Consider the following 13,796-nt stretch of genomic DNA (forward strand, 5'->3'; position numbering starts at 1 on the left):
ATTAACGTACTCACATTAAGAGCTATTAGTTATTCCTCAACTAACCACAACATTTTATCAGCGTACAAGTTAACTAGAAATATAGGGATGAAAGCTAAGTTATCTGTCATCTAAGTACCGATACTCACGCCACATTCTCCTCCTGCGCTGCCACCTCAGTTTTAGAAACACTACCTCCACCTCACCTGCTTCAGCCCCCTCCGACATTAGATTTTCAATCGGCATTATCTACCTACTTACATACCCCATAGATGGCTAGATGCAGGATTGGTGTTGTGAAATGCGGGACTTTAATGGAAGTGTAAGATAAAATCGAACTGTTGGCCAAGTAGGATACGTCCACTTGCCGTTGCCGCGCCTACACTGAAAATTGGTAAATTTGTTACATATAATCTCCGATTTTCCCAAGTTTATTTACATCCATAGATGTTTTACTTAAGTTTACCAAACCTTTTCGGTTGCCACGGCAAAACTATAGCACGTAGCAACATTTCCTTTCGGGGTTTTATAAGTTACATGAAAGTCTCCTTAACTCTAGAGTTAGAACCAAATCGGCAATGCAACCACATACGAATTATAACGTTAGACTTTAAAGTATATAGGCTCGTAATGAAATAATTATGAGGTGAATTCAAGTTCTAAAAATTTATTAGAAATATTAACAAGACTAGAGTTCATAACATGGTACAATAACAAAGCGAAGTTACCATTGAAAAATTTAAAATGTATTTACAAGAACCGACAAGTAATTTCTAAAATAAATAGGGAGTAAAAGAAGCTACTGGGGCCCCAAGAACCCAGTTGGCATCCCAAATGCGGATGGAGGTGGCACAATCACTTGCGGGACTGATTTACTAGTTTCAATTAGCTCCAATGGAACCGATGGAATTTCTTGGGCAAGAGGGATATCCATAGGGGCTGCAATGAGCAAGAACAGTATATTAGCTGATCAACTTCAGAAAACAAGTTTTGTAAGAACTTTATACATACCCATGGCAGGACCGTAGTGTTCCACCGTTTCGCTGACACCACTGGTTACTGATACCTGCCCTTCGACCCGAGGAAAGCTTGTCAAACTCTTGCCGACTCCCACCATCGCTTTTTGGGCAGTCTTAGCCCAAGTTGCTCCGATGGCCATTTTTCCACCTGCAACAGCTTTCTTTCCAGATGCTAATTTTGCGCTACCAACTTTAGCTCCCGCTGATACGATTGCTTTCCCCACTGTTAGCTTGGCGGATCCGATTCCAGAGACTATTTTCCCAACTCCCACCTTGACTCCGATTAGTTTGGCGCCACCGAGACCACCGACCAGTACTTTACCGCCGACGATTTTGCCAGCCCCAAGGACCATCGCTTTCTTGGCTAATCCTAACCCAGCGACTTTAGTACCGATGATGACTTTCCCTCCAACCAGAACCGCTCCTCCGAGACCGACGGCAGTTTTCTTGGCGATTGCGAGTTTAGCGGCTCCGACGGTTAGTTTAGTTCCAACGATCAGTTTACCGGCGACCAGGGCCTTTCCACCGACGACAGCAACTCCGCCGACAACAGCAACTCCGCCGACAACAGCTTTTCCTCCAGCAACCGCTAGTCCCGCTTTACCAAGAGTGACTTTCCCAATGACTCCGGCTCCTGCTTTAGCTACAGCTATTTTACCACCTACCAAAGCTTTTCCTCCGATGAGAGCAGCTCCACCAACCTTCTTCGCGAGACCAAGACCAGCGGCTCCAACTACCGCTTTGGTTCCAATGACAGCTTTGCCTCCAGCGACAGCTAGTCCCGCTTTACCAAGAGTGACTTTCCCAATGACTCCGGCTCCTGCTTTAGCTACAGCTATTTTACCACCGACCAAAGCTTTTCCTCCGATGAGAGCAGCTCCACCGACCTTCTTCGCGAGACCAAGACCAGCTGCTCCAACTACCGCTTTCGTTCCAATGACTACTTTGCCTCCAGCGACAGCTAATTTAGTTCCCGCGGCACCAGCAGCTAATGTGCCGGCGACCAGAGCTTTTCCTCCGACGACAGCAACTCCGCCAATTTTTTTAACGATCCCAAGACCAGCGGCTCCAACAGCCACTTTAGCACCAACCACAGCTTTTCCTCCGGCAACAGCTAGTCCCGCTTTACCAAGAGCGACCTTTCCAAGGACACCGGCTCCCGCTTTTGCTACAGCAACTGTACCTCCGACGACAGCTTTTCCGCCAGCAACGACCAATTTGCCTTTACCAAGAGCGACTGTCCCAACGAGCCCAGCTCCGGCTTTGGCCACAGCAACCGTACCACCGACCAAGGCTTTTCCTCCGGCAACGACAACTTTGGCTTTCCCCGCTGCGACAGATCCGACGACTGCGGCTTTAGCTTTTCCGAGGGCGATCTTACCACCAGCGACGGCTTTTCCTCCAGCAAGGACTAATTTGCCTTTTCCGACAGCTACTTTTCCCACGAGCCCAGTCTTAGCTTTTCCTAAAGCTACTTTCCCAGCTACGACTTTTCCTCCGAGAAGGACGGGGATTGCTATGGCCTTTTTAGCCAAGATACCTTTCCCGATGGCCAGAGTGAGTCCTCCTCCAATCAGACCCTTCTTGGCGATAGCACCTCCAACAAGCCCTTTCGTCAACAGGAAAGAAGAGACTTGGAATTCTTGAATCAAGAGGCCGAAGCACAGGAATACTAACAAACTCTTCATATTAGCGTCCATGGCTGTATTAAAAAACATAAGAGATGATTTTAAGTTCAATAATAATTAACCTAACAATAACTAACATTTCAAAGTTAGTGAAGGAAGCTTTACTTACCAAAATTCAAGTATGCAAACGGATATTGAAAATGTACCACTACAAACTACCTTCGAACCAAATGAAGGAATTCAGCTAGGAAGGCTATCCAAGTGTGAGATCTGTTGGTTGATTGAAAGGCCGATCGCCTTTTTATAGTGGTTAAAATGCATACGCCAAGTAGCTTCGTCCAATCACGGGGCTTCCGTATCGAGTGGGTTCCGTAGTTATCCCCCTCCTTGGATTATTGCCAATTTATGTGCGTATGAAAACGAAGGCCTACTTGATGTTATTTTAAATACATTTAGTCATAAAAAAATCGCTCGCTAACATAGGCTTCACGCTGTGAAGAGTAATAAAAGAAATGATAATTAGGGTTACGAGGGTAGTATAAAAGGCTTCTTTTTTCACATTCTTTTTTGATTAAAATTAATGAAATAAAATCGAATTTATGAAGTTGTGATCTTACATAAAAAGTAAAAGATTGCGGTAAATTAAAAACAATGAGCATTATTGTTCTAATCTGATTTAAATCAATTTGTTTAATTTAAATCAATCTTATTTAAATCGCGAGTTAAATCAAGTTATTACTTTAAAAAATTGATTAATGTATATACGAAAATGTGCAAAAGTAGGTTATCTAGCAATGTCATTTCGGAACAAACTAAATTAATAGTAGTAATTCAATTTTATTAGGATAATTAAAATTTTAGTTTACAGTATCGCTGCACGCAAATTATTATTATATTTTTCTGGGGCAAAGAGGCATAAAATGTTTAAAAATCAATAAAAAAACGATGAAGATCAATTATATCGGATTTTAGATTTAAAAAATATTCAAACGTGGGCTCAGGGGGGGGGGAGGCAGATGAGCTTTTTTTCGATTATGCCCATGGCTTTATTCGAAATTGGGAAGCAAGGGTCCACACAAAAGTTTTAGTGGTAAGGTCCAGAGAGTTATTTAAAGTTGCAATAGTGTATTACCCACGTGTGTATATTGTTTAGGTAGTGTCGATTTTAACATAAAAAACTATTCCTTCCATCACTGTAGCGCTTTGGGAAATTAAGCGGATTTTTGACTTTCCCTGCTAGTAGAGATGAGTCTTGGGCCCGATAAAGGCGGGCTTACCGACCCGACACGACCCGAGCCTGCCTTGAGGCCGATCGTGTTTCCGATATCGAAGTTTTGGCGTAGTGGGTCGAGTTGGGTTTAATTTTATAATTTCTTTCGGACCGGGCCGGGTCGGGCTCTTTACATAAAACTGACCAGGTTGGCTCGGGCTTTGTATATATTCGTGATCGGGCCTACAAGTTTTTACGAGGGGCTAACCACTCTTAGAAAGTCTGTACACCGGATTACGCTTAGATTAGCACTGCCAAAGGCAAGGACTTCAAAGATTACGCGTAATCCCATTAGTACAGTCAAAGGTACGGCTCTGTACACCGATTACGCGGAGTGATCAGCCCCTCGAGTTTTTAGTTTATTCACAACAGCAAACAGGCCCGTCTTAAGACCTTTTGGGGCCCTGGGCTAAATTATTTCTTAAGGCCTTTGCGATCCCCAACGGTCAGCCTTTGTATGTCCGTTGTCTAAATTCAACTATACAATAATCAAACCAAAACCTTTAATTTCAAAAGTTAACATACATATCCCTAGAGTAGAGGCGGCCCTGACAGCAAATCTCTACATACAGAAAGCGAATCATTATCACGTGTTAATCTTTCTCTTGGCACGTTCACTAATTTTTAACCGTTTCTCAAAGTGCTCCAAGCGCCATCTACTGACAAAGCTTGAATAATGAGCCCGCTCTAGCATTAAGTACAAGCGTATACTATAAACATAAAAAGTGCAAATTTTACCTGTTGGACTGGCTTTCAATTTTATCGGGCCAGGCCAGGTAGGGTTTAAAAAAATTTAATTTTTTTCGGACCGGGTCTTGTCGGGTTTTTGAAATTTATAATTTTGGCGGGCATGGTCGGGTCGGGTTTACGAAATTTAAAAATTTTCTCGGGCCGGGTTACTTTGGTTTTAGATTAAACTCTGAAATGAGTGGTGGTAGCAGCATATGTGCAGTTTTTAGCTGTGAAAATACTCGAAAAAATACTGTAAGCTGAGAAATTCAAGGTACAATTCAATAACCTACAAAAATATCAAAACACAAGAGCTAGGCTTCCTATTGGGCAATTTACAACGGTTCCGAACCAATTGGACCTAAAATGCGATATCGCACACATTACTAATTGGAAAGGAGTATCTTAACCCAATGGATTTCAACATAGTTTTTGAATGATCTTGAGGACATGGCTCAAGGTCATTGAGTTTTTTTTACCCAATGACCAGCCTGCGCGTGCTATACGATCTGAAGATATCAAATTCCTAAAAAAAACTTTTCAAATATTAACTATGGATCGTTTTTTAGCGGACACCCTGTATGGGCTGAAAATGAAAATTGTATTACCAATAGGAACATTTTTATTCATAAATGTGGTAAATTTATTGAAACTTTTAATAATTTTTTGTAAAACATATTGATAGAACAAAAATATATGGATCCAAAATGTTCCTTCTTGGATCTCACTAATTATTAACTCAAATTTCTGTCCCTTCTTGGCCGCAGTGAAATGTACACGGTAACCTATATATCCTCTTTTTCATCAGCGAAGCTGATCTTTTTTCTATAATAAATAATGCATTATCGTTTCTGAGATAAATTAATTAGACAAAATTACTCATAAATGTAAAGGAAGTTGAAAACTTCCAATAAATATATTTTGAACTTTTCATCTTTTGGGAATGTGACAGTATAGAACAAAATAACAATAACCTACATTTTACGAATATTATCGGCTTGGTTGAATTTGAATATGACTGAGCAATTGTTGCACAATCATATTCAAAGTACGAAAGTCGATGGGTGAAAATCACCCCATCTTGTGAAGACACACTTCATTGACGTCATAAAGTCGTCTGTTCGATTAACTTCTCTCCCCCACTCTCCCAAGCTTAAGGGAAGATGATGTTATGTCGTAGAATAAGTTAGTCTTTGCAAGACAGAAGGACAAAAATTTCACCCACTGACTTTCGGAATCCAAATTAAATCCAATATCACCAGAAAAGTAATGTAGATGGCCTAATCCTTATACTAATTGGTCAGTGGTGAAGAAAGGTTACTAATGATATTACATGAAAATTAAAGTATTTTATCCCTATTTTTATAAATTGCGTAATTTTTAAAATTTCTTAAAATTTTGTTGAAATAGGAGCTGGTCACAAATTAATTAAGTAACACAAAATATCGGCTCAACGAAAGAAATAATAAGAAATATCCAGACCCAGTGGAGTAGCAATAGCACAGTTTGATTGGCTAATGAAATTAAATTTGTTTAACACTCGTACATATTTTTAAATTATAAATAGCAGACGATAGTGGCGGCTGATCTAAGCTTTATACACTTAAACCTCTTCTGTAGACCCTGGCTACCCAATTTGGAATAAAGTCATGGGCATAAGTGAAAAACCGCGAAGTTTGCAATATGTAATGTAGATTTTATTCAATTTGCGTTAGTATCGAGCGGGATTCGAGCCCTCTTGCACGACAGCTGAACGTTCTACCACAGAACCACGTTTCACTGAAAAAAAGTAATTCTTCCGAGGAGAGGTATATTTTGGCTTGCCAATTTGTCGTATAAACATTAAAGAATAATTGGTGATATAAATAATATGTAATAACTTGATTTCACTCACGATTTAAATGAGATTGATTTAAATTAAACAAACTTATTTAAATCAGATTAGAACAATAATGCTCATTGTTTTTAGTTTACCGTAATCTTTTACTTTTTATGTAAACTGACAACTTCATAAATTCGATTTTATTTCCTTAATTTTAATCAAAAAAGAATGTGAAAAAAGAAGCCTTTTATACTACCCTCGTAACCCTAATTATCATTTCTTTTATTACTCTTCACAGCGTGGAGCCTATGTTAGCGAGCGATTTTTTTATGACTAAATGTATTTAAAATAATATCAAGTAGGCCTTCGTTTTCATACGCACATAAATTGGCAGTAATCCAAGGAGGGGGGATAACTACGGAACCCACTCGATACGGAAGCCCCGTGATTGGACGAAGCTACTTGGCGTGTGCATTTTAACCATTATAAAAAGGCGATCGGCCTTTCAATCAACCAACAGATCTCACACTTGAATAGCCTTCCTAGCTGAATTCCTTCATTTGGTTCGAAGGTCGTTTGTAGTGGTACATTTTCAATATCCGTTTGCATACTTGAATTTTGGTAAGTAAAGCTTCCTTCACTAACTTTGAAATGTTAGTTATCGTTAAGTTAATTATTATTGAACTTAAAATCATTTCTTATGTTTTTTAATACAGTCATGGACGCTAATATGAAGAGTTTGTTAGTATTCCTGTGCTTCGGCCTCTTGATTCAAGAATTCCAAGTCTCTTCTTTCCTGTTGACGAAAGGGCTTGTTGGAGGTGCTATCGCCAAGAAGGGTCTGATTGGAGGAGGACTCACTCTGGGCATCGGGAAAGGTATCTTGGCTAAAAAGGCCATAGCAATCCCCGTCCTTCTCGGAGGAAAAGTCGTAGCTGGGAAAGTAGCTTTAGGAAAAGCTAAGGCTGGGCTCGTGGGAAAAGTAGCTGTCGGAAAAGGCAAATTAGTCCTTGCTGGAGGAAAAGCCGTCGCTGGTGGTAAGATCGCCCTCGGAAAAGCTAAAGCCGCAGTCGTCGGAACTGTCGCAGCGGGGAAAGCCAAAGTTGTCGTTGCCGGAGGAAAAGCCTTGGTCGGTGGGACGGTTGCTGTGGCCAAAGCCGGAGCTGGGCTCGTTGGGACAGTCGCTCTTGGTAAAGGCAAATTGGTCGTTGCTGGTGGAAAAGCTGTCGTCGGAGGTACAGTTGCTGTAGCAAAAGCGGGAGCCGGTGTCCTTGGAAAGGTCGCTCTTGGTAAAGCGGGACTAGCTGTTGCCGGAGGAAAAGCTGTGGTTGGTGCTAAAGTGGCTGTTGGAGCCGCTGGTCTTGGGATCGTTAAAAAAATTGGCGGAGTTGCTGTCGTCGGAGGAAAAGCTCTGGTCGCCGGCACATTAGCTGCTGGTGCCGCGGGAACTAAATTAGCTGTCGCTGGAGGCAAAGTAATCATTGGAACGAAAGCGTTAGTTGGAGCCGCTGGTCTTGGTCTCGCAAAGAAGGTTGGTGGAGCTGCTCTCATCGGAGGAAAAGCTTTGGTCGGTGGTAAAATAGCTGTAGCTAAAGCGGGAGCCGGAGTCATTGGGAAAGTCACTCTTGGTAAAGCGGGACTAGCGGTTGCTGGAGGAAAAGCTGTTGTCGGCGGAGTTGCTGTCGTCGGTGGAAAGGCCCTGGTCGCCGGTAAACTGATCGTTGGAACTAAACTAACCGTCGGAGCTGCTAAACTCGCAATCGCCAAGAAAACTGCCGTCGGTCTCGGAGGAGCGGCCCTGGTTGGAGGGAAAGTCATCATCGGTACAAAAGTCGCTGGGTTAGGATTAGCCAAGAAAGCGATGGTCCTTGGGGCTGGCAAAATCGTCGGCGGTAAAGTACTGGTCGGTGGTCTCGGTGGCGCCAAACTAATCGGAGTCAAGGTGGGAGTTGGGAAAATAGTCTCCGGAATCGGATCCGCCAAGCTAACAGCGGGAAAAGCAATCGTATCAGCGGGAGCTAAAGTTGGTAGCGCAAAATTAGCATCTGGAAAGAAAACTGTTGCAGGTGGAAAAATGGCCATCGGAGCAACTTGGGCTAAGACTGCCCAAAATGCGGTGGTGGGAGTCGGCAAGAGTTTGACAAGCGTTCCTCGGGTCGAAGGGCAGGTATCAGTAACCAGTGGTGTCAGCGAAACGGTGGAACACTACGGTCCTGCCATGGGTATGTATAAAGTTCTTACAAAACTTGTTTTCTGAAGTTGATCAGCTAATATACTGTTCTTGCTCATTGCAGCCCCTATGGATATCCCTCTTGCCCAAGAAATTCCATCGGTTCAATTGGAGCTAATTGAAACTGGTAAATCAGTCCCGCAAGTGATTGTGCCACCTCCATCCGCATTTGGGATGCCAACTGGGTTCTTGGGGCCCCAGTAGCTTCTTTTACTCCCTATTTATTTTAGAAATTACTTGTCGGTTCTTGTAAATACATTTTTAAATTTTCAATGGTAACTTCGCTTTGTTATTGTACCATGTTATGAACTCTAGTCTTGTAAATATTTCTAATAAATTTTTAGAACTTGAATTCACCTCATAATTATTTCATTACGAGCCTGTATACTTTAAAGTCTAACGTTGTAATTCGTATGTGGTTGCATAACATAGTTTAATTTTATCCGAGGTGTAACTCACCGATTTGGTTCCAACTCTGGAGTTAAGTAGACTTTCTTGGAACTTATAAAACCCCGAAAGGAAATGTTTGGTAAACCTAAGTAAAACATCTATGGATGTAAATAAACTTGGGAAAATCGGAGATTATATGAAATTTACCAAGTTTCAGTGTAGGCGCGGCAACGGCAAGTAGTCGTATCCTACTTGGCCAACAGTTCGTTTTTATGTTGGCCGAAGCTATTCCGGCCGCATTAGCCCCCAGACTATTGCGGCCGGAATAGCTTTCAACTATAATGTGGCTATAACGGTCGAAACTTTCGGCCGGAATAGCTGACTAATTGTTGGAGGCTATTCCGGCCGAAACTTTCCTTTTATAAAAAAATACTAGACCTTAATTTTAATGGTAAATCGTGTATTATTCAGAATCATGGCTATTGAGAAAAAGAAGCAAACTTATCGAACCATTAATGTTAACCATTTAACTGACTTTTTGCCAATTATTATTTTTCGTTTTCACCTTGGAGAGTAGAGACACGAGGCGATAAATTCCCAACGAACTTTATCTCGAACAATATTACTCTTCCGGTAATCCAGGACAGACGAATAAAAGTTTTCGTTTGGATTACACTACACTCGTTTTGGAATCGTTATGTTTCTTATAATGAGATAAATTCTTACTGAATATGAAATAAGTTAATTGTTTTCTAGTTGAATAAACATAAATATAGTGAGAGCTATAAGCCACACTGAACATTGTTTTTAAAGGGAGTACGTAGTTAAATGTTTATGGTGGATCAACGAATTTTGCATGTCTGCCACCAGGTTTAACAAAGCTAGGAGTGCTTGGCGCTAGTTACCCAAAAACGAGTTTAAGCAGACGATTTTTGTATTTACTAGGTACTCCCTTTAATGATAGTCTGTCGTAGAACGATTGCGTAATCGGAAGTTTTGGATCAGGTACGTTCTTGCGTCCTATCCGTTTGCAAAATAGCTGCCGGTTTCAGTTCGTTATCAATACGAGCAAAAACACGTTTATCAGTAGAGGAAAGTTAGCTCAAAATTTAGGTGAACCCGCAACAAATTAAAACAAAGCTGAAAGTTTCCTACTTTATAGATTTTGGGGCGCTCTTTCACGTGGTGTGGTCTCCGGTGTTCTCCCGCCATCTTGGAAAATGGCGGCCAAAATGCAGTGAAAATTCAATATCTTCCGTATGGCTTATCCAATTTACATGTATATGTCGCATCTTTTATGTTCTTAGGTATTTTGTCATATTATGCACCGGATGTGCGTAATTTGAGCCGGAAGCTAAGACCAATTTCACAAATTTGGTAATTATCGACGTTATAAGCATAATATAACGTTATAAGCATGTCTTAGGTAGAATTTTTATTCTTGAAACACTGACATAGTTTCCTCCATTTTATATAATGGTGGGAAAAATAAATGTTACATCAACTTTAGTTTTATTAATTAAAGACATATTTTTGGAACAATTTACTTTCATATTGTCTAGTAAAGATTCTAGAAAACGTTATAAAATAAAACCTACATATCAAGCACAAACTATTTTTAATAGATATTATGAAAAATATCTATTCATTGGCATCCTCATCTAAAAGTTCCGTATCGAAATCTCTACTTTCATTGGTACAAGATATTCCCTCGCATCGCCTACAAATTGAGAAACAGATTACACCAATCTTTCGGCATTCACATTTCAAATCGCAGACGTCTTTGCATTTACAAGAGATCATCTGAAGAATCTCGGCCGGTGCTGGTTCAAGAGTGGTTATGCTGGGACGAAGTTCACTACCCACCTGTTTGTTTCCAACCCCAATCTGTTGCGTTGAGGCCGTTACCTAGCCAAGTTTGAACTTGCTGAAAGACACGCACGGTATGAGTCAAGGGGAGCGCATTCGCGTTTTTGCTCGGCGTTCCTTTTGAGAAAACTCGCTGGCTCTCTTTCTACCGCGCGAGTGACGTTGTTGGTTGACGGTTTTCCCGTAGACACGGAGAGTAGGGTGTCTTATAAGTACCGTGTAGTTTGTCTGTCATAGGTAAAAAAAATCTGTGCAAAAATGTGGTGAATTTGCATAATCTTGGGAGAATGTGAAAGAATATAAATACGTTGGAATTATTTTTGGGTTTTTCAATTATCGTGGTCGGACGTGGTCAGAAGAAAGAACTATATTTGTTGATAAAACTTTTATTAAAATAAAAAATAGGAACATTTTAATAATGAAAAGGCACATTTTGAAATTCATCAAAAAAGGATTATATTGTTCCGTTTAAATCTGTCAACTGAACAAAAAGGCAGCTTATATTTTAAACTAAGCTATTTAATTTTTTAGTTTTCTTATCTTTTCTCCTGTCTTGGCCCTCTTGGGCCTCAGTTATATTTTTTGAATTTAAATATTTAATTCTAGTTCTCATTTTTAAATAACAAAAACAATATCTCTTGGATATTTTGAAAATAATGGCATACGTTAGGTTATTGATAAAAATTTAAATCTTAATTTCCTTTCCAACTTTACCTTAAAACTATCACTTTTACAATTTCACTATTAATTTATAATAATATTAGGCCTAGGCCCTATGCTATAAGCTTATAAAAGTTCTGGGTTTAATGTCAGCTAATACTGGAAGTTTTAAAATTTAGAGAATAAAATACTTACAGAAATTTATATAAAGTGCCAAAAACAAGTGTAAAACTGAAGGGAAAACGACTGCACGTATTTATTTTCTATACCGCAGTTTTTCTGGTTTCTTTTATTAGGAATGCGACTGATTTCTCTAGTCTCTCCTCTCTTCGCGCTCTACTACCCTCCCCGCGGCTTGTTTCTGGTTTCCTGTCAACCAGCGACGTCACTGAAGGTGGGCCGGTAGTTGCCAAGCCCCCCAACGTACCCGCTGAAGCGCTTCTCTACAGACCCCGTCGAAAGAGCTAACCTTTTTATACGCAGTATTTTACCAACCTTGGGTATGAGTGTTGTTTCGCAGCTGCGCTATTTGGTGGTAGTGATGCTAGCTCAAAATTTGAGCTTATAGAAGATGAGAAGACCCAGCGGTTGCTTTTGTAAATGCGTGGAACCGTTGTCCGTCCAATGTATCCGTTTCATTTGCTCCATAAAGTCTCAACAAAAACATTTAACCGACTCTAGACACTTCGTCATGGGTTGAGCTAGGCAAGCAAAATATTTTTACGGCTTGTCGAAGTTCTTCGTTCTTCTTTAAAATATGAAACGCCTTTTTCTTTCCTTGTCGATAAAGTGCTGATGTTGTGTCGCAGCCAGTCATAGCGTGAAGGAACGGTAAAATCTGAGTAATATCACCTAATGTCTCTTGAACGTCTTTTATTTTAATAATTTTATCGGATTTATTTTCGTGTTTTGGCTTTACGAAATAAATATTACTTTTAAACGTGGGACGCGAAAGCGCAATTAGCAAACCCAGTAAGTCAGTGTCTTCTCCGACCAGCGCTATATTTTCGTGAATTTCTTCAAGCGCTAATTCAACTGTAGTGTTAACAATAAGGGTATCGGCATCTTCTTTCTCTTGCTTTACTGTGAATCCGTGTTCCTGGAACTTGGTTAACAAGTTCTCAATAAAAGACTGCTTGTTTCGAGGATTTTTCAGGAATGTTTCTTGAGATATCGAATATTGCCCTCTATTTTCATGTCAGTAGCCATCATTTTAGAATATCTCCTACGTCGCTCCTCACCTCTTGTCGTTAGTGTTTCGTTGTATCCACCAAAAACTATAGTGGCATTAGTACCATAATGTGTTTTAACAAATTCTAAATACAGGGAAAGAACTTCACCGTAAGTGCATGGACGAGGCCACACTACTCGGTGAAGTAGAAACCCACCATCTATACGACTAAAGGATTGAAATCCAAGTTCGATTGGTTTGATGAACTATTTTCTTCTAGTATGTTGGCTAGAGTAGCTTTGTTTGTTTTCCTAAACGAAATTTCGTCAAAGAGTGCCGGGGCGATTGGTGACAGCTCAAATTGAAGATATGTCTCTAAATTTGCTCCGCGTTGTAAGGCACTGGCAATTCTACCAAAAAGTTGCTGTGGGTTTACAATTACCTCGTCTTCGTCAAATCAAACTGAATTTTTCATCGCTGCTAATGGTTTTATACTTTGTCATTTCTTCGTAGCTTCACTTCAAAAAACGTCTTTCCTACCATGCGCTTTATGGATTCACTACCTACTTCTAAAGCTGAATCACTATTTATCGTAGTATCTGCGATTAAACCTGAAGCAAGAGACACCAGGGAAGACTCTATCTTAAATGGCGAGTGGTCTCTTAACCATCCATAAAGTTTTGACGAGTCTTTGACGTCACGTAAAATACCCATTTTTAGAGAAATTGTTAAACTCTTCCAACGACATTGAGTTTTCGAGTTCAGAAATTTGCTGTAGGTATAGGTGAGCTGATTTGGCGTAAGCTAAATGTCCCGAAGCGTGTAAATAACGCAACATTTTTTGAACACAGTATAAGTGTAAAGACCAATGTCCACTCCACTCGGCTCTAACAAACAAGCGCATGACTTCAACAAGCTCAAAATATAATACCCATAATTTAGATGCTCAACTTGTCTTGCTTATGTTTTCTTTCAGAGTCTCAAAACGTGAAGATATTTTTCGTACTTCATAACACTCCTGCATCTCCT

The 13,796-nt window shown here is 40.3% G+C and overlaps 2 protein-coding genes across 2 annotated transcripts; one reads left to right on the forward strand and one right to left on the reverse strand.

The window, feature by feature from the left end:
- Positions 1-630: 630 nt before the first annotated feature.
- Positions 631-2,917, reverse strand: LOC149945488 (uncharacterized). Its single transcript, XM_090174909.1, has 3 exons — positions 2,796-2,917; positions 991-2,700; positions 631-918 (listed from the first exon to the last, which is right to left on the reverse strand). Exons 2-3 carry the CDS (start codon positions 2,696-2,698, stop codon positions 779-781), a joined length of 1,848 nt encoding a protein of 615 aa, XP_090031035.1. The 5' UTR covers positions 2,699-2,700; positions 2,796-2,917; the 3' UTR covers positions 631-778.
- Positions 2,918-6,946: 4,029 nt separating this feature from the next.
- On the forward strand, positions 6,947-9,029 carry LOC149945489 (uncharacterized). Its single transcript, XM_090174964.1, has 3 exons — positions 6,947-7,068; positions 7,164-8,669; positions 8,742-9,029. The coding sequence occupies exons 2-3, from the start codon at positions 7,166-7,168 to the stop codon at positions 8,879-8,881; spliced, it is 1,644 nt and encodes a 547-aa protein (XP_090031090.1). The 5' UTR covers positions 6,947-7,068; positions 7,164-7,165; the 3' UTR covers positions 8,882-9,029.
- The last annotated feature ends 4,767 nt before the right edge of the window (positions 9,030-13,796 follow it).

The sequence above is a fragment of the Leiobunum rupestre genome, chromosome 5, assembly GCF_980474605.1.
Source record: "Leiobunum rupestre chromosome 5, qqLeiRupe1.1.hap1, whole genome shotgun sequence".
Classification (NCBI taxonomy): domain Eukaryota; kingdom Metazoa; phylum Arthropoda; class Arachnida; order Opiliones; family Sclerosomatidae; genus Leiobunum; species Leiobunum rupestre.